This window comes from Chaetura pelagica, unplaced genomic scaffold (genome assembly GCF_000747805.2).
Source record: "Chaetura pelagica isolate M959 unplaced genomic scaffold, ChaPel_1.0 scaffold405, whole genome shotgun sequence".
NCBI lineage: Eukaryota > Metazoa > Chordata > Aves > Apodiformes > Apodidae > Chaetura > Chaetura pelagica.
Window position 1 is genome coordinate 2,851,056 of NW_009953489.1, and position 18,445 is coordinate 2,869,500.

Here is an 18,445-nt window from a genome sequence, read left to right on the forward strand (position 1 = left end):
CCTGGAGGGCAAAGCGGCCCCGCGGCCCCCCCAAAGCCCCCGGCAGCGGCCACGGCGGGGTCTGGGGAGACGCCGTCGAGGGGACGTTTCCCCCGGGACCGCCCGGCCCCCGCCCGCCCCCGCTCTCGGATTTCGTTTGTCCCCGCGGCGCGGGTCTCTCCCAGCGCCTCCCGGGGGGAGCGGGAGGAGGGCTGGTCCCCTTCCGCTAATTAGTTAATGAGCGTGGAGAAGTAACGAGGGAGGACTCGTGTCTGACCCGTGGCCATCAGCGCCCTGCGGCTGGAGGAGGTTCATTGCACCAACTGAGGACGGGGAGGACATGGACGTGTGTGTGTGTATTTGCACTGCGTGTGGGTGGGTGTGCACGCAGGAGCGCGCGTGTGCACACAGAGGTGCAGCGGGTGCGGACGCGGGGCTGTGGGTGCAGCTGCGTGTGTGCGCGGGTGTCTGTGCGGTTCGTGTGCGTGGGGGGTGCGGAGGGCTGTGTGTGTGTGTGCAGACAGGTGTGTGTGTGTGTGCAGACAGGCGTGTGTGCCCCTCTCTGCACCCGTGTGCTCTTCCTCTGCCCGTGGGTGCTCTTGTGTCTGCGTGTGCACACTTGTCCGTGTGTCTGTGTGCGGGGGGGCAGTCCCCGTGCGTGTGTGTCCCGCTGCCCCAGGCAGCCGGAGCTGATAATTGTGGTTGTTACTGTGAGCCCGTTAATCCCCCGAATCCCTTTACCTCCTGCTCGCAGGGGATTACAAATTAATAAAAGCAGCTTAGGGGCGGGAGGCTCCGAGCACACATATGTTCCTGCCGGGGGGCAGCGCGGGGACTTTCGCCCGCCCGTGGGGGCAGCCAGGGGGTGGGACCCGGCACTGAGACCCCAACAGCCCCAACCTGGTGGCACCTGCCCTGGCCCCGTGCTGCTCCTGAGCACCCCTGGGTGCTGGGCTGCCTTCCTGCCTGTGCCAGGTCCTGCGTGGCTCAGGGCTGGGCTGGGCATCACCTCTCAGGTGGTTCATCTGGCTGGGGGGGCAGGTCCCAGTCTGGGGACAGCTCAGACCCAACAGGTTGGAAAATAATGTGGACAGACATTTTGGGGACTGGCATCTGGGCTCCCCAAATGAAGTACCCAGGAATGTCAGGCTGCAAACACCAGGTACTGCAGTGAGTCCTGCCAGGCACCACCAGCACCTCAACCCTCCCCAGGGCCACGAGCAGCTTCTGGGTGATGATCCTCAGGGTCCCTTTTAAGCTCAGTTTTGTTTGGTTTTCTCAGCAGTGCTGAGAGTGTGTGTGTGTGCGTGTGTGTGCAGTGGTGGCCACTCCCCAGGCTGTGGCACTTGTGGCTCCACAGGACAGAGGGCAGTGGCCAGTGTCCTGCTCAGGACCATCAATGGCACATGCCAGCCCAGCCTCATGTTGTCAGCCCTGCCTCATGTTTTCAGCCCCACAGGTCACTCACACTGTGGCACCATCTGGGCAGGATCCCACCAAAGCCCCTTTGGGTGATTTCTGTGTGTTCCCATGCCCTCCTGCTCCTGTCAGAGCAGCCATGAGACTCAGCACCTCTTTGAAACCAGGCAGCAGATGTGTTAGCTTTGGGTGCAGGGTCAGGGCACTCCTACACCTGCCCCAGCAGGGACAATGTCTGCAGTTCTCAGGACATTTAGGCTGTGAGCCCATTCTTCAGGTTCTCCAGGGGACATCAGTGCTTTCCCAGAAGTGGGATTCAGCACCAAACTTCAAAGAACCTCATATACAGGTTGAGAAATCTTACAGATTACTAAAAAATATCTTGGAGTGCTTCTGCAGGTAGATAATCAATAGGTGTGACAAGCCACCTGACCCACCTCATCAGGGGCACCACAGGTGCCCGCAGAAGTTGATTCAGAAGCAGCTGGTGGAGGTTGCACCACCCTGAGCAAAGGAGAAATGTTCAGGGTTAAGGAAAATTTGTGTCTCTGTGTATGTCTGGAGATAATGTGCAAATAATTGGTCAGAAACTGTCAATTTTTCTATCACTCCGGCAAAAATTCACTGACATTTTATAGGGGAAAATAGGGAAAAGAAAAGGGAGTAAAAGTTCATCTGCTCCTGGTGCTTTTCAAAACATACCCACATCAAATAACCAATATGGTTTGAAATGGACACGGGTACAAGCTGTCTTAGTGACACAGTTTAGCTAAAAGAAACTTGAAAATACAAGTAAAAAGCCAAAAAAATCAAGCACTTTGCCCAAATGTTTGCAATTTATTTTAAACAAGCACATTAGTTTACAATTTAGTACAAAATGGTCACTTTTCCTTCCTAGGGAGGTATGAGACTGAGTAAAAAAACCCAAACAAACCAGACATGAAAATGTCAAGTTACTGAATATAAATAAATAAAACATTTAAATTACTCAACAGTTATATTCACTATTTTCAGCTCCTCATATGCAACAGACCTAGACAATACACCTTGCACCTTTAGTTAAGATGGTAGATCCCATCCAGCTTCGAGCAGGAACAGCAGGATGGATACACTGCAGGAAAGGAAAAATTAAAGAGCTGTCAGGAATAACTTCATTAGGTTTCTTCAGCACTTGGAGCTTTTCCCTGGCATAGTTCCACTGTACTCCTTTTATTTCCTATCCAGGTTTAGTATTTCCTCTTCAAAAACTCCCAAAGAGCAAAGAAGGCTCCATGAATTACAAAGGGCCAATAAATCCTTCTCAGAAGTGGCTGCCACCAGCACAGCCCCATCCACAAATGAAAATTCTGTGGTGCTGCACAATGTGCAAATAAAAGCTCCAGGACTGAGGAGATGGTGGTTTGGGGCAATTTTTAAAAAGGAAACACTTCTTGCAACTCACTCACTGCTAATGCTCCACAGCAAAGCAGCAGCACACATTCCCCAGCAGACATAATATATCTTTAATCAGACTACATAAAAGGATATAATTTGTCATTATAAAGATTGAAAATAAGAACAAGTGAAGCAAGACTTACTCAACTGAAGTCAAGAAAGCTTTTCCAGATGAGGGCACTACTAGCAATTACAGTGAAAGCCCTGGCCTGTTCACTGGCAACAGAGTTAAAGCACCAACACAGATCATCAACATCCTGATTTAATGCTTTTTACACTCTTAAGAAACAAAACAATAACACTGGAGGTTTGAGTATTGGTTCATTTTGTCACCTTTCCAGCAAGGTCACAGTGACATGAAAACCAATGATGTGCAGAAAAAACCGCACCTTATTCTAAATTGATAGTTGCTGCTCTTTAATGGCAGAATCATCCCAACAAACTTTCAAAGCCTTTTGTTTTCATTTGCAGATGAAAAGAAGCAGAATGTGTCAGAGCTGACAAGCCTGAGTCTATGTATTTGGCAGAGTTCTAAGTAACAGCACTAACGACTCATTTCCAACTTCAAAATGTCCAGCAACACTGACAAAGGGGAACTGACCACATTTCCCAGATCCAGCACTTGCTGTGCTGCAGTTTTGGTAGGCTTGGTCGTTGTTTTTTTTGAGAAGCTAAATGGCCCTACTTCTTGGGTGATATATAAAAAAAACCTTCCTAAATGAAGTTACTTAAAGTTGTCCAGTTTTCAAAACCAAATTGGGAAACTCTGGGCTTTTCTCTTCACGAGCCCCCAGCTGGGACCTCTCACTGGATTGCAGCACAAAGCAAACAGTGTGGACCAGCCAGCCTGGCCCACCTCACACCACTGGGTCTCTATCCTTCTAGCTGCTCACAAGTTGTTCTAATTAATATTCAAGCCTAGGTGCTATAATTACAGGGATTCTTACACATTCCTAAAGAGACTCATGATGGCTCCTTGTCCCAAAATTCTTGGACAGTCAGGGTCCTTACACACTCAGACTGAACATTGCAGACTTAAAAAGAGAAGTTTTCATGTCAGGGCATAGGCTGATTAATTAATAATCAGTCACCTGCTGGTACTCCCAGCAGCTCTGGGCTCTGCAGAGGCCATGGGTGGCAGGAGCTGGGCCCCAGCTTCACAGAGAGAGCACAGAGTCAAGCTTCCCATACTGGAGCAAGAGCCACCAGGTGCAGACAATGAACAGTGAAGATGGCTTAAGAGACCCACAGGGAATGCCCCCCTCTGTACACCAGGCTGAAAGTGTCATCTGAACAGAGATTCTTTCCTCCAACACATTTACAATAACCACAGATAGTTAATACTTCATGTGTTTGCTATTTTGATAAACTAAAGGAACAAGGGACAGCACATGTGTGAAGCCAAATTTTGTTCCTCCAATCGGAAGCTGCAGGAACTCATGTCAGAAACATTTGGTTTTGTGAACAAACAAAATATGATTATAAAAAAAAAATCTCCCTGTTGAGTTTTTGTGCTTTCAGACCATCCTTGTTGCTAGGATTTAAACTTTTTATGCTGGGGTTTATGATGGGAATAAGAGGAGGAGACAGTAACAGTATAAATACCATGAATTGGCTAGGGACTATGTATTTCTTCTCATGTAATAGAAGAGCCAGCAAACCTTCAATTAAATTAAAAGTTGCAAATGTAGAATTGAAAGGAAAAGCCTTTTTATATAACATAATTAATCTGTAGAACTCACTGCCACAAGAAAACATTGAGGCCAAAACCTATTAGGATTAACTAAAGATTAGGTAATGGATAACTAGAACATGCTCAATTACATTGGATAGAATTATAAACTTCACTACCCAGGACATGAATTACGCCCCCCAGCTAGGATCAGAAAGGAACCCCCATTCCAAATAGCAATTTTGCAATATACTGTAACTGTTTTCATGGTTTCTAATTGCTGCCAGGCAGGACCCCAGCCAGCCAGATCCCTGAATGCAGCTGCCATATTCCCAGTTGCTGCCACATCCCAGAACAGGGCAGCTCTCAGACCTACCCACTGGTTAAACCCTTCCTGACCCAAAGAGAAGATCACTCCAGCAGAAGGGCAGGAGAAATGGCCTGTTCTTCTAAGTACTGCACAGACACCTTTACACCTAACAGGTGATACTCTGTGAACTCAGAACTGGAAACACCAAGGGAAGTGCTTACCCACTTCACAGAAAGAAAAACTACCACACTGTAATGGAGTGATCCAACAGCATAAGAAACTTGGTATTTCCAGATCCAGGAGTTTGTTCTGGCAGGCTGATGCAAATCCCAGTGTCCTTCACTAAAAACACTGTTTTCCTTTACCAGGCTTCATCAGAATTGGCTTCCAATACTCAACTACTTTTTTGGTTCATAAATGAGTGAGGGGAGTTCTCATGATTCATCAAGGCACCTAACAGCAGAGCAAATAAAGCTCTGGGCCTGAGTCTGTCCTCAGTTACATTTGAACTCCAGTACAAGAGGTGACTGCATTAGCAATCAGAGTCAGGCTGTTCACTGAGATACAAACTGCCCCAAACTCTCCTTCTAGCAGAGGCACACACATCCTTGGCTGGAATGCACAGGAGAACCAAAGACTCCCTTGAATACATAATGCTTTCTACATTAAATATGCAGTGAAAAGAACATTTGAGAAAGTCACATAAGTTTAGAATTGATTGAGTCAGAACAGAACTCTTGTTTCCTGAAAAAAAAAATATTATCAGAACTCTCACTTCTCCAAATGAAGCAGCCAAGGGAGCAGCACCACTGCTCAGTGCTCTGGCAGGTAAAATCAGCTCTGGAGAAATTAAAAAGAAAAAAAACACAACCCTGACTTGAAGCACACAAAACAATATCCAATTTCCTTCTAAAACCAGGCACAGTCGATCACATAATGTAATGTTTACTCTGAAAATGAGTAAAGGACATAGGTGGGAAGTCATGGAAAACTCTTAACTGGAAAGTGGACATTCTGGGATAGCACTGTGTGCCTCAGGCAAAGACCAGGTTCCTACAGGGAGCTCCATACATTAAGCTAGAACACTTGTGAAATGACTTGGAAAGAAAGGGTTTTTCAACAAGGAATACTGTATATAAAATCCCTGATCATAAATATTAAAGCTGTGTCTGGTACTGAACAGCCACATACAATGAAAACTTTGTGTCCCATTCAAGCCCCTACACAGACGAGCGATAATTCTTCACCTTCCACCGCTTCGACCGCACTCGGAAAAAAAAGTACATGATCATTAAAAACAAGGATGATGCCACATACAGTATGACACACAGACTCATGTCTAGGTTTGAAAACCCAATCCCTAAGAAAGACACAGCCTGCTTCGTCTCTTTAAGGTTGGCTGATCCAGCTGCACCTTTCCCACTGTCTTTGACAGGTCCATGATTTCCTATCAGCTTATTCAACACCTTCGATTCAGAACCTGGTCTGTTTTCTTTATCCTGGATCCTGTTTTCTCTGTTTCCACTCGGGTTCTTCAGGAGGCTTTTGTCTTCCATCTCCCTTGGATCTTCCTGCTCAGTTTCACTGGAGTCAGTTTGGCTTTCAGTGTATTTATACAGAATATTTTTGCTGTTGTAATGGTCCTTCATGAACTGTAGAACTTGGGCTTCATTCCAGCTGTGTAATCCTTTAACTTCTTCATGACATGCAGGACAAATGTCTGGAGTTGGCCACTGAACTTTGGGAAATTTTGGATCTTCAGTCAAATCACCTAATTGGGAGGAGAAACAAAAATATCAGAAGAGCTGAACCATCAGAGAGCTCACTGGAAACCACAGCGAGCACCATCCACCTGCACCCTGTGAGGCTGGCAGAAAGAAGCCCCCAGAACAATCATGTTTGTATTCAACTGAAGAGAATAGTGAATAATTTTGGAAATTCATAAGTTTCCTTATGGATGTATCAATGATGTTTTGAAGTATTGCCTCCTCTTTCAAAACACAAACACTCAATCACAATTATTTTCCTTTTGTCTCAGTAGAAGCTCCCAGGTTCAAGTTACCACAGAAGAGGACACTGAAGCTGCTGGTTTTGGGAGCTATGGAGACACCCTTCTCTGGGCCCTTCAGGGGTTAACTACAATTTAAAACAAACTGCTCTTTTTCACTCAATACTCTTTAATCCTGGAGCCTGGTTTGCAGCAGATTCAAGGTCAAAGATTTGCAGCTCTTGTGTTTCTGCACTGTCACCCATCCCACCCCTGCTTTTCCACAGCCTGTGCTACTACCACAGGAAACTCTTTCCAGTACTTTAAAAACCATTATCATAATTCAGATGTATTTTCAGCTCTAGGACACCTTTCTGCCTTGATGGCAAAGAGCTGAACGTGGTAGCTGGTGTTAAACCTTGTTCTAACAAAAAATAACATTTAAAAATGTGGGTGGAGACAATTTGTGGAACGCAAATCTCTACCTGGTAAAAAGCTGGTTAATTTAGCTGATTGTTAGTACGCTAATGCTTAAAACAGTTCCAAAATATAGGTTCTTACTTTATTATTATTTTTATGATTTTTAAAGGGAAGAAACTTCCTCATGATTTGGAAAAAAATATTGTTTGGGGATTCAAAGGCTGTTGAAAAATATTTGTCTCCTTGATATTTACAAGTAAGAGAGCAACTCTGCATGTCAGAGCTCTTAAAGGTCACCCAGTAATCAATTTGTTTCAGTAGAGGAAGTAGAAATAAAACATTTATGGTAATATTACAAACAGAATACTTGCTGTGCTTGATGTTTTCCTGCCAAGAAGAATAATAAAATCTGTAAATTCTAAAGCAATAGGAAAGACTTTGATAGGGCAGAGCTACACACAACAATCTTGACCCATACCTGAAGGGGTTTTCATTGACCAGTCAAACACCATTTCTAAAGGAAAACTATATATATTTTTATATATATATACACATATATATATATATATAAGACTAGTAATACAGGTGCAGCTTTTAGGGACTAAAATAAAGTCACTGTCCCAAAGAGAAATTTTAGCAAACTTAAAAAGCATAATTTAGCATTCTTATTTATTCTAGGATGTTTATAGTTCTTACTAAAAGGGTATTTCAGCCAGCTGTTGCATCATCTAAATCAATATCCATGTGAGGTTTCCAATAACTTAATGCTCCAAATAAGCACATTGCTCCACTACTTAACAACTCCAAGTCAACAGGGCTTCCTTTTGCTGTGTTCAACCTGGCAATAGTAACAAACATCAGGGGATGTTTTTATTTAATACCTCATAATTTACTTTTTTTCTCTCCTTGGAGAAAGGAGACAAACTGTTTATGCTCACAACAGTATCTAATATTTCATAAATCTTGGGAATTCAGCATAACCATAATATAAACACAATATAGCACATTTAAATTGTAACTAATGCTACATTACACAGATCCATAACAGCAGACAGGGATTAAGTGCAAAGAGAAACCAATTTCCTTTAGTGCTTTAGTTACTTGATATCCCCATAACAGAACACATTAAATACAACCAGTGTTTTAAAGGTTCTTTTAGTCTAACTGAAAACACAGAAATCTAGAGGGGAACAGATTTTCTTCACACAGTAATTTTGATTCAGTTGCTGATCTGCTCATAGTTAAGGCTCTTTTATCCTGAGAAGGTCTCCTGTTCAATTAGCATAATTTTAGATCCAGCATCCCTCCAGAACAAAATGAAGACAGGTTTTAACATCTATTTAAACTGTTACAGAAAGAAATGTAATTATTGCTTAGCCACTGATAAGTAGCTGAACTGTACTGTTCCTTTTTGAAAAGGCTTTGATTTGTACTCCAGAGAGATCCTCTCATCAAACAACAGGTGAAACCTCAGCAGCAATAGCGTTTTGGGGAAGGATGAAGTTTTTACATAATGTTTCACATGTTACTGGAGGGCAGTGGATCTCCAGTGTGTATTTCTCACTCATTCAAAGGTTAGAATCAGAGAATCATAGAATGCCAGGTTGGAAGGGACTTCAAGGATAATCTGGTTCAACCTTTCTAGGTACTACTATAGCTCTTATGACATGGCTAGTGCTGGTCTTTCAATTTAAAGCTGATTGGGATGCTCTAGGTTTTACTCTATACACAAGTACCCTTTCTTGAACAGCAGTGTAAACAAGGAGTTGGTCTTCTAAGCACGTATTTAATAGAAGAATTTAAAGGAACAAAAAGTTACTGTTGTTTTAAACTCATGTTATATTACAGAGCCTAATCTGCATCCCTCTCTGTCCCAGCACAAGCCTCAGTGTATGAAATGTCACAGTCTGGTCCTCCAGACACAGCTGCTTCCAGGGAGGTTTCCTAAGCCAGGTCTTCCATACCTGCCAGCCTGCTGTTCACGACGTTGTGCTTCTTCCAGAGCCAGAGAACTGCCTCATCTAAGGTTTTAACAGCATCCATGGACTCTTTAGCCATTTCTTCAAAATGCTGAGCACAGGCCTTGCACCCAAAGAAGTGCTGGATATATCTCTGCATGACCTGAAGTACGACCTGGGGATTGTCTTCAAGACCTGGGAGGAGAGATGACAGATGCATTTAGCACCATCTGGACAACACAGAGCTTCAACACAGGCACTTCAGTGGACAGAAAAGTGAGCCCTGGGAAAGGCAAGGCAATGTTGCAGCCTTCCTGTTCCATGCAAACTTACACCTTCACTTCAGACAGAAGAAACTGTCACTTTTCAAATTTAGAGATATCCAAAGCACATGTGCGATCACACAGAACCTGCACCTCAGAGAGCACAAAGATATTAGAGGCATTAAAAGCTTCACACAGCTCTGAGAAGAAATACCTCTCCCCAACAAAATGCATATTTCATATCATCACTAAGGAGGTGATATATTCATTTATTCATTGCCAAATAATTTGGTTTCTAATACAGAGTTTCAAGTGCTCTCAAACAGCGTATTTACAAACACAGTTTTGAAAGGTTGTCTGGGATATCAGACAACTACAAGGGAATTATTTCAAACACACTGAGGTTCAAAACAAGCTAGGTGAGCAGTAGTGTTATATTCAATGTTAGGTAAACGAAAATCAGACATTAACATGTTTCTTCATGTTTGTGTTCAAACACACAAAGTCCTGTTTGTATTTCACACAGTTCTTCTGGAAGCCCAGACTTCCAAGTAACTAAATGAATATTCATGTTATGCATTCACCATCCCACTTAGGCTCAGGCACTAGATTATGGTGACCTGCTGAAAAACCAAGAGTCAAAACCCCTCTGCTAAGCATTTCACAAGGTGCCTGTGATACCTGTTAGTTACTCCATAAATCTGAGGTATCACAGAACACCAGAATCTCATTACAGTAATTAATGCCACAGCTTTTTTGGCAGGCACTGAATGCACACAAGTAATAGCTACTTAGCAACATTTGCACTTTCAAGTGTAACTCAGGAATTCCTCCTAAAATAAATACAAACGTGTTATTCCTTCTATAACATCCACACATTTGAACTAAGGATAATGCAAAAAAAAAAATAATAATAAAATTATTCAGAAGTAAATTAAGGTCTTTACCAATCGAGAACTCTGTGCAGGGCCTTTATTGTTACAGCAGGTAGTCCCTACATCTGCAACTGGCTTGAAAACCAGATACAATTTGTTAAAATCCTAATAGTTTCATCTCTGTCTCACAGATTTTCTGATTCATGCTTAATTGACCTAGTAAATGATCCCAAAATGTACTTACAAATGAACTGTTACCACAAACACATGGTGGTCAAACAAAACACATTTTATGATGCTGATTGATCAAATTCTCAGCTCCTGCAGCTGAACACCTCTGCCACCAGGGATTTACAATGCAGGTTTTGCAGGGCCTGTAGGAAAGGATTAAGGGCTTTGCTCACTGTCCCTTTCTGGTGGTGCATAACAAACAATTTGGTAGCATAAAGATCCTCTACACACCCATGGCTTTTTGGGGAAAAAAAATCCTCAACAAAACCTATTCCAAGCAATTAGAGTACTCATCTGTAACTGTATAAAAAAAAAAAGCATGAAGAATTATCATAAACATCTTAATTTAGAATAACAACAACATATTATTACACATGGCAGCAAAGAAAGTCTTTAAAGCCAAAAAGAAATCCTAAAAAGCAAACAATCTCTGCTCAGACATTCAATATCTGTAATTGAATAGGCATGTATAAGTAAAAGCTATGAGATTAAAGCAGATTAAATTACAGTATTAAAAGAAAGGCTGAAAAATAATTTTGGAAAGTTGAAATAAATTTCAGGGAAAACAGTTTTACCATGTATGCCAAAAATATATTTAGAAAAAAACAACAAACACAACAAAACTACTAGCAAATAACCTCTTTATGGAGGAACGGAGTTATATCTCTTCCCCTGTGTAATGTTACCCTCTGGAAAATTAATTTTGTGGGGAGGACTTTCAAATTCAGCAACAGACTAAAAAGAACACAGATTTTTTAAAATATTCTTTTAATATTTTTTTTTATTTTTAACAAAATCCACAGGCCTGTCTCATTCATGCCAATAGATCCTACTACCTAAAACCAGATTTCATACAATTAACATGCTCAGGACTAGAGCTCTACAATGATTTTATACATGTTCAGATGGGAGCAGCTCTGCTCAGAGATTCTTTGGATTCCCTTATGCTGATCCTACCACAGGTTCCATTTCCACCAATCACCATTAAAACGTGTCAGATATAAACCAATAAACCCATTCTATCAAAAAGCCACAGCAAGTTCACACTGACTGCCAGACTCTGTAAGTAAAGGAAACGTCCAAGAAAAATACAGCAGCTTTAAAAAGAAAACAAACAATTGCAAAATGGCTCATTTTGTTTGTTTTTCTTTTATCAGCCCAGAGATGAATCTTCTATTAACATCTGCCATGTATCATCGTGTAATCCTCCTTTTCTCTTCCCTCCCAAACTACTGCAATTCAGGGTAACCCTAATCTTTAAAGTGGACAAGAACCATAAAACCCTACCTGTGGTGGGAAGGATTAGGGAGTACATCATGCTTTTTAGTAGATGGGATTTAAACAAGCAATAAGGAGAGGAAAACCTCCCAAGACATAATCCGACAGTCTCAGACTGACCCAATTCTTTCCCCATAAGAAGTGATCATCACGTATCTGTCCCGATTTACATGGATGGTTAAGTGTGCCAAAGAGTTCCCAGGTCCTACCATGTATTTTTAACTTCAGGCTGACACCAGCTCAGGCTTGAAGCATGGGACCAATTTCAGATACAATTTTGTATAGTTAAACATTAAGAACATTTTTACATTTAATTAGAACACTTTTGGCAACTGGGAGCAAAAGGGAAAATGTGACTGATGCACGATCCTGTTGAACAGTTAATGTATCAACCAGGAGGAAAAAACCAAAACTAAACTCACCAGACAGAGCAGAGTACTAAATTAAAGGGATTCATCCTACTGTCCCATGAATATCAAACAAAACAAAACAAAGACAGAAACAAAAACCAACAACAGGATGATTAGCTAGGAAAAAAAATCCCTTTTCTGCAGCAGATTCAATAGTAAGAACTGAGAGATTTTCACTGAGTACAAGTAATGCTGAACAAATATATCTACCCATCATCTGAAATGAAATAATTTTATTTATAACATACAATCAGCAAGTTACAAATTATAAATTTCTGAGTTTTGTCATCTAGTAGCAGTAAATTTAGCATTCTTATGTTCCTTAGAAAAGATATTTAAAAGGCTTTAAAGGAAAATTAAATAGAACTACAACCAAAGCACTGTCCTGGCAAGAATAAAAACAGATGAAGGCCAGTATTTTAACACTAGTAATTCTGTTTCCACTGTGCAAGGAAAACAGCACATTTCTTAAATAGGAATCATCACCAGAATATTAACACTCTGCTGCACAATGTGCTGCAAGTCTAAAAATGAGCAGTTTTACACAGTGTAAAGGTAAATATCAAGGTCATGTATCAATGCACAGATGAATGGACACTAGATACATTCAGCTGAAAAAAACCCTAAACAGTCATAACGTTGGGTATTTAAGGAAAAAAAATTATAGGACTGGCTAATGGTTGTATAGCTTTTATAGTTACTAAACTGTATGTTTAAAGCTCATTCTTCTCAAATTAAATTAACAGCACAACTTCAGGTAACGTGAACAATCTTCATCCCTTCTCAGGGAGTTCAAAATTTCTTTGTTTGAAATTCTCTCCTTTTTTCTGCTTTAGTGCTCAGACCTTAAGTACTGCTCATACTTTATTTACCACATTTCTAAGCAAGAACAAACTGCCAGGCTTTCTTTCAGAGCCTCCCCACGGCAGCAAAGCTATGCTCTGACCTCTGCTGGTACCAACCTGAAAGCTAAATCTCGAAAGCCACAGTCCCTCCACCCATGTCTGAGCTGAGTATTTACACACAAAAACACTGGCTGTAATGCAACATTATTTTTCTGTTGCACAGCTGAACTGCTGCACAGATTTGTCTCATCCTTCAAGCATCTCACACAACTGCTGCTTACCTGTATTTAGCAAAGCTTTTGATTGCAGGGCAGCTTGAACAGTGAGGGTGTGAAACAGCTTCCAAAGGGAACAGGTATAACCCCTCAGCTCTGGTCTGCTGCCCTGACATCCCACCCACTGAACCTTCTTAGTAAGAAATATCCCAGAAATCTGAAAAAAAAAATAAAAATTAAAACATAGGTAGCTCTGGGACCTAAATTCATCACTGAACACAACAGCAGTCACAGCTGATCCTACCTTGAAATTGAGGTGATGCAAGGAGAAAGATAATAAAGAGTAAATGACCCCTTCTGTACCTGTTGCTAATGAATCCATCTTCAGGCAAACACATTGCAAATGTTTAACAATCCTGAAGTATGAGATACTCTGATGCACCATTATAAAAACACATGTTTCTTACAAACATGTTATATGACACACAATGTACAGTAACTGACATCAAACCTACTGAAACACACACCACAAATGTCTCATTAGTCTGAGAGAATACATGATGTAGCTTTCTTTTTTAAGCCCAGCACGAACACAACACACAAATACTCCTGTAAACTCTGACAGAGCTAATTTCCCTGGGCACACAAAAAATTTCCTATTACTCAGCAAGACCTACATGAACACAGTGGTAAAATCTTAACAGGAAATTAAAAGAGTATGTTGGGAAACTCCTCAGGAATAATGCCCATTTCAATGAGTAAATATCCCACCACTTAAATTCTGACCTTCAAGAGAATCCTGCTGATACCAAGCAGAGCAAAAAGGCAACTCAAAAATTTCTGCTGGGAACCCTCTGTCATGTGAGGCTGACACGAGGGAACACGCATATTCTTCCATTTCAATTCCTTCATGTGGATTATTATTTTTTTTTTTCTGGTAATTATTTTTTTTTCATTTTAACCTTCTTATAACTCCATTATGACTGAGGGACCATCAGTAAGTGATGTCTTAGATTTATATAGAATCTTATCCTTTCCTAATGCAGTGTTTTATGCTGGGAACTAGTAACAGCTTACCCGCATTTTGTTGTTGACCAGATCTAGGATGGCATCATAAGGGATTTTGTCTAATGGAAGGCTCACCAGCCACTCTTGCAAGGTCTCTAACAACTTTACCACAGGCTGACGGCCAGGAAAAAGCTGAGAGAAAAAAAAAAAAAAAAAAAACAGAAGAAAATAATATTTTAAAGCACAAATCTCATTAGCAGCAAGACACTTATTATCTAAATGTGTTTTTCCCATCTTCCAATTTTCTTTTGCTCTGAGCAAATGAATTACTTGCTCTGCTTTCTCACACCCACTTCTGTCTACAACATTTAACAAGATGCATGTACAAAATGTTAACCAGTAAAATGCAGCTACTCAACAGCAGGCAGAAATGCTACAGAGAAGCACAAATCTCATTAGCAGCAAGACACTTATTATCTAAATGTGTTTTTCCCATCTTCCAATTTTCTTTTGCTCTGAGCAAATGAATTACTTGCTCTGCTTTCTCACACCCACTTCTGTCTACAACATTTAACAAGATGCATGTACAAAATGTTAACCAGTAAAATGCAGCTACTCAACAGCAGGCAGAAATGCTACAGAGTAACTTTTGACAGATGAGGTAGAATTCTGCATTGAGGTAATTCAGCTCAGTCTACAGCTCAGAAAGGAGCACAACACCCAGGGGAGTGAGGGAGGCTGAAATCCTTCTCCCCCTCAGATTAACCAACAAAAATTAGTTCTTATATATAAATTCAGATTTCTGTAAATGTAGATAATGTTTTCCTTTTGCTATGTGTAATAGTGATTTCCAAAGTGATTTGGAAATAGTGACTTCCTTAATTTGCAACTTCAGGAAGTCAGACTGCAGCAGATGAGTGTGAGGAACTATAAATCACAGGCAATGCCATTATTTTACACTAGAAATGGTGTCTTGCTTTAATGATGGTTGTAATTACTTCAGAATTAAGTGGAGTATGCATACCATCCTCTAAGTACCCTTCCAGAGGGAGCAGTATTTCAACAGATGGGGAAATAAAAGTCCCTGTATCTGCTACACTAAACACATCAAGCAATTTATGACAGGACATGCTATCCATAAGCTCGTCATTCTGCAGCCCTTGTCCAACTATTGATAATGTCTTTAATTCATAGACCACTGACTTGATACCATGCAAATCTAACGGGCAGGAACTCCCTTTCCCTAACTGTCTGTGTTGTTTCTAACACAAGGGGCCATGTGCCTTGTTTGGGTTCAAAGACAGCTCTTTAACAGGCAATAAGAAAATGAGCACAACTCTGAGCTACCGATGGAATGCTGTAGTTGCTGTAATTACCTTTGCTCCTGTAGGAGCCCCAGAATATCATGCATTACCCTCTAAAAGACAATAGAATCTCAGATAGGTATCAGTCTCATTGAGAGTTCAAAAAACAATGGACTTCTGCACTGTCAAAAACCCTAATTCTACAACTATGAACATTCCTCGAGTAGAGATCCAGAAAATTCCCCAACTAGGGATCCAAAGACCCCTGTGACTTAGGATTTCTCATCACTCCAAATGCTGTTAGACAGGAGGAAAGTATAAAAAGTTTCCTGAGGGCAACACCTGAGAATCATGGATGAGAACTTCAAGGGAAGTGTGACATGACAAGAGAATGCAAAGGAGAGTAGCCCCTTGGGCAATGGCAGCAGGAGCTGAGCATGCAAGGAAAAGAGCATTCCCCATTTCTGCACTAGCAGCCAGGGGAACAAATGACATCAGCTGGCCAGGAGCCATCAGGAAGAAGAGAGGATGTTTCAGGGATAATATGATGGAAAGATTACCACTACACTTTCTTAAAGAAATGAGGCCAGCTAGAGATTTCTGACCTCTGATGGCTGCAGGGGGGCAAGGAACTGTCTGATTTTCAGATAAATTCAGATATCTGGAAACAGTTCATATTCCCTTATTATTTCCTTAAATAGATATTGATTCACTTTGGTTAAAATAAAACAGTGTTAAATACTCAGTAAGCAAATATAAAGAGACATAAAGAGACACATATTGTCCCTTCACTCAAACATAATATGTAGCATCTTTAATTAAATGCTCAATTATATTCAGTACCTCAATTATTTTGAAATAATTTACTTCAATACCTCAACTGTACCCAAAATCTAGACAGAAATTACTACCATCTCTAAGCAGAACACCACTTCTCAAGTATGCACTAATGGAATCCAAGAGTCAAGAATGAAAAACAAGTTTTTTTAATCCCACTCAGTTACAATAGTTACTTCTGAAAATCTGATAAATGGACTATATTTGCAGTGTTTGTTCAATATGCTGCAGACTACTGTGGCTTTATTTAATTCTGAGCCCTCTAAGATTAAATTGAAACGCATTTCAATCCTCTCTAGTATAAGAATACAGTACCTCAAAAATAACATTGAAAGAAAGCCACAAAACTATTTTTTAAGCTAGTGAGGAAGCACAGATTTAAACATCCTGAAAGACATTTTGAGAGACTTATGTCACCTAATAAATTTTATGTTAGAGCCACTTTATTTTTACAAATAATCAGAGACTAGAAGCGTGTACCTTGGCAGAGACAGTAACAAAATCCTTGAAGGTCTTGAGCTCAGCTCCCTCAAGTGTCTTGTGCGTGGCAAGTTCTACCCTGAGCAGGTAATGCAATCCTGACTCAAGGTCAGCCATGTACAGCTTAGATCTGAAACACACATATATAATGCTCAAAAGTGGCAGGTTTCTTTCGCTCATTTTCTCACCAGTCATGAAGGTAAAATTGATATATAGTAGGTGTCATTAAAACCTCCACATTTGCCACCCCACAGTGATTGCAGCACAGCTTGGGCCAACACGGGGAGACGCAGCGGTTACTTCAGGTGCTCAGTGTGGTGAATGCCAAATGCAGTGAGTCTCACTCTACTCTCTTTCTTAAAAAAGCTATTTTATGTCTTTTTTTTTTTTGGAGTTAGACAAATGAGGCATAACCACACACAGGAATTTCTTTGATATTTGACTAAACTTTTTGCCTCCCAGCCAGCTTTACCTTGTAATCAAATTATAGCCCTGACACTGTTGGCAAGGAAATGGCTGGTGGGAAGAAATTACAGCTGCTCTTCAGGACTGACCACAAGTAGAAAAATTACATGCTATGAAAAAAGAGAGGCTTCTGTTGAACAAAAGTAGATTATACACAGAGCAGGCGTGCAAACAAGACTGAAAAAGGTCAATGCTGGGAAGGACTGAATCTAGAAATCCTGTCCCCAAAGATGTTGTTTAACTGCTCTCTGCACACAAGTTGAACAGTCCATTTTACTCACATCAGCTCTTAGGACAGAATTGTGACATGTAAAGCAAATAAAAAAATTGTAAGAGTTCCTTCTCATAACCAAATATCTTCATAATGACAAAACACTTTGCAAAGAACAAATACATCAAATACAAGACCCTAGCTTTCAGTGCTTCCACAGTACCCACTCTAGACAGTGTGACACTGAGTCATGTACCCGAACAGAAGTTCACATAGTTACTGGTTACACACTTCTTGCAAGAGTTCAGCAGCATTGTCATTTCTAAAAACAAACAGAATTAAAAGAACAGTTCTTCAAGAAACTAGCTTGTCCCACCTCTTAAATAACATGCAGGAAATAGCATTAATACACAAAATAATCTATATTCTTAACAGCTCAAACTACAGACTTACTCTGAATTTATGTCCTTAACTAGCAATGTACTCCAGTTTAAAAGAACAGCAAAACTGTGCTTTAAATTTCTTAAATACAGATTCATCCATGTGAATGCATGAGGTTCCCTCAAGAAATCCTATCTGGAAGATACCTGGGCTTGAGATTCACATCAACAAGAATCTGCCTTACTGGAAAGCAACTCAATTTAACTCAGTTGTTTTGATAACACAGTATTTCATCTAAAGTATTTTATAATAGTAATTGAAAGAAGATGATGCTACTAGTGCCCATGAAAGGAAAATAAGTACAAAATAGAAAGCACTCAGTCCTACATCTTTCCATGTAAAGATGCTGAGGGATTATCTCTGCAAAGCCTTTGCTTCCTTCCCTCACACAAAGAGGGAAAGA

At 40.8% G+C, this 18,445-nt stretch overlaps 1 protein-coding gene across 1 annotated transcript in view; it reads right to left on the reverse strand.

Moving 5' to 3' along the window:
- Positions 1–6,034: 6,034 nt before the first annotated feature.
- QSOX2 (quiescin Q6 sulfhydryl oxidase 2) overlaps positions 6,035–18,445 on the reverse strand; it is a 98,428-nt gene continuing 86,017 nt past the window's right edge. The window contains exons 9-13 of the mRNA XM_009998950.1: positions 16,926–17,055; positions 14,374–14,496; positions 13,363–13,513; positions 9,186–9,374; positions 6,035–6,585 (exon numbers count right to left, since the gene is read on the reverse strand). Coding sequence (XP_009997252.1) covers positions 6,035–6,585; positions 9,186–9,374; positions 13,363–13,513; positions 14,374–14,496; positions 16,926–17,055 — 1,144 coding nt within the window. The remainder of the gene's footprint in view (positions 6,586–9,185; positions 9,375–13,362; positions 13,514–14,373; positions 14,497–16,925; positions 17,056–18,445) is intronic.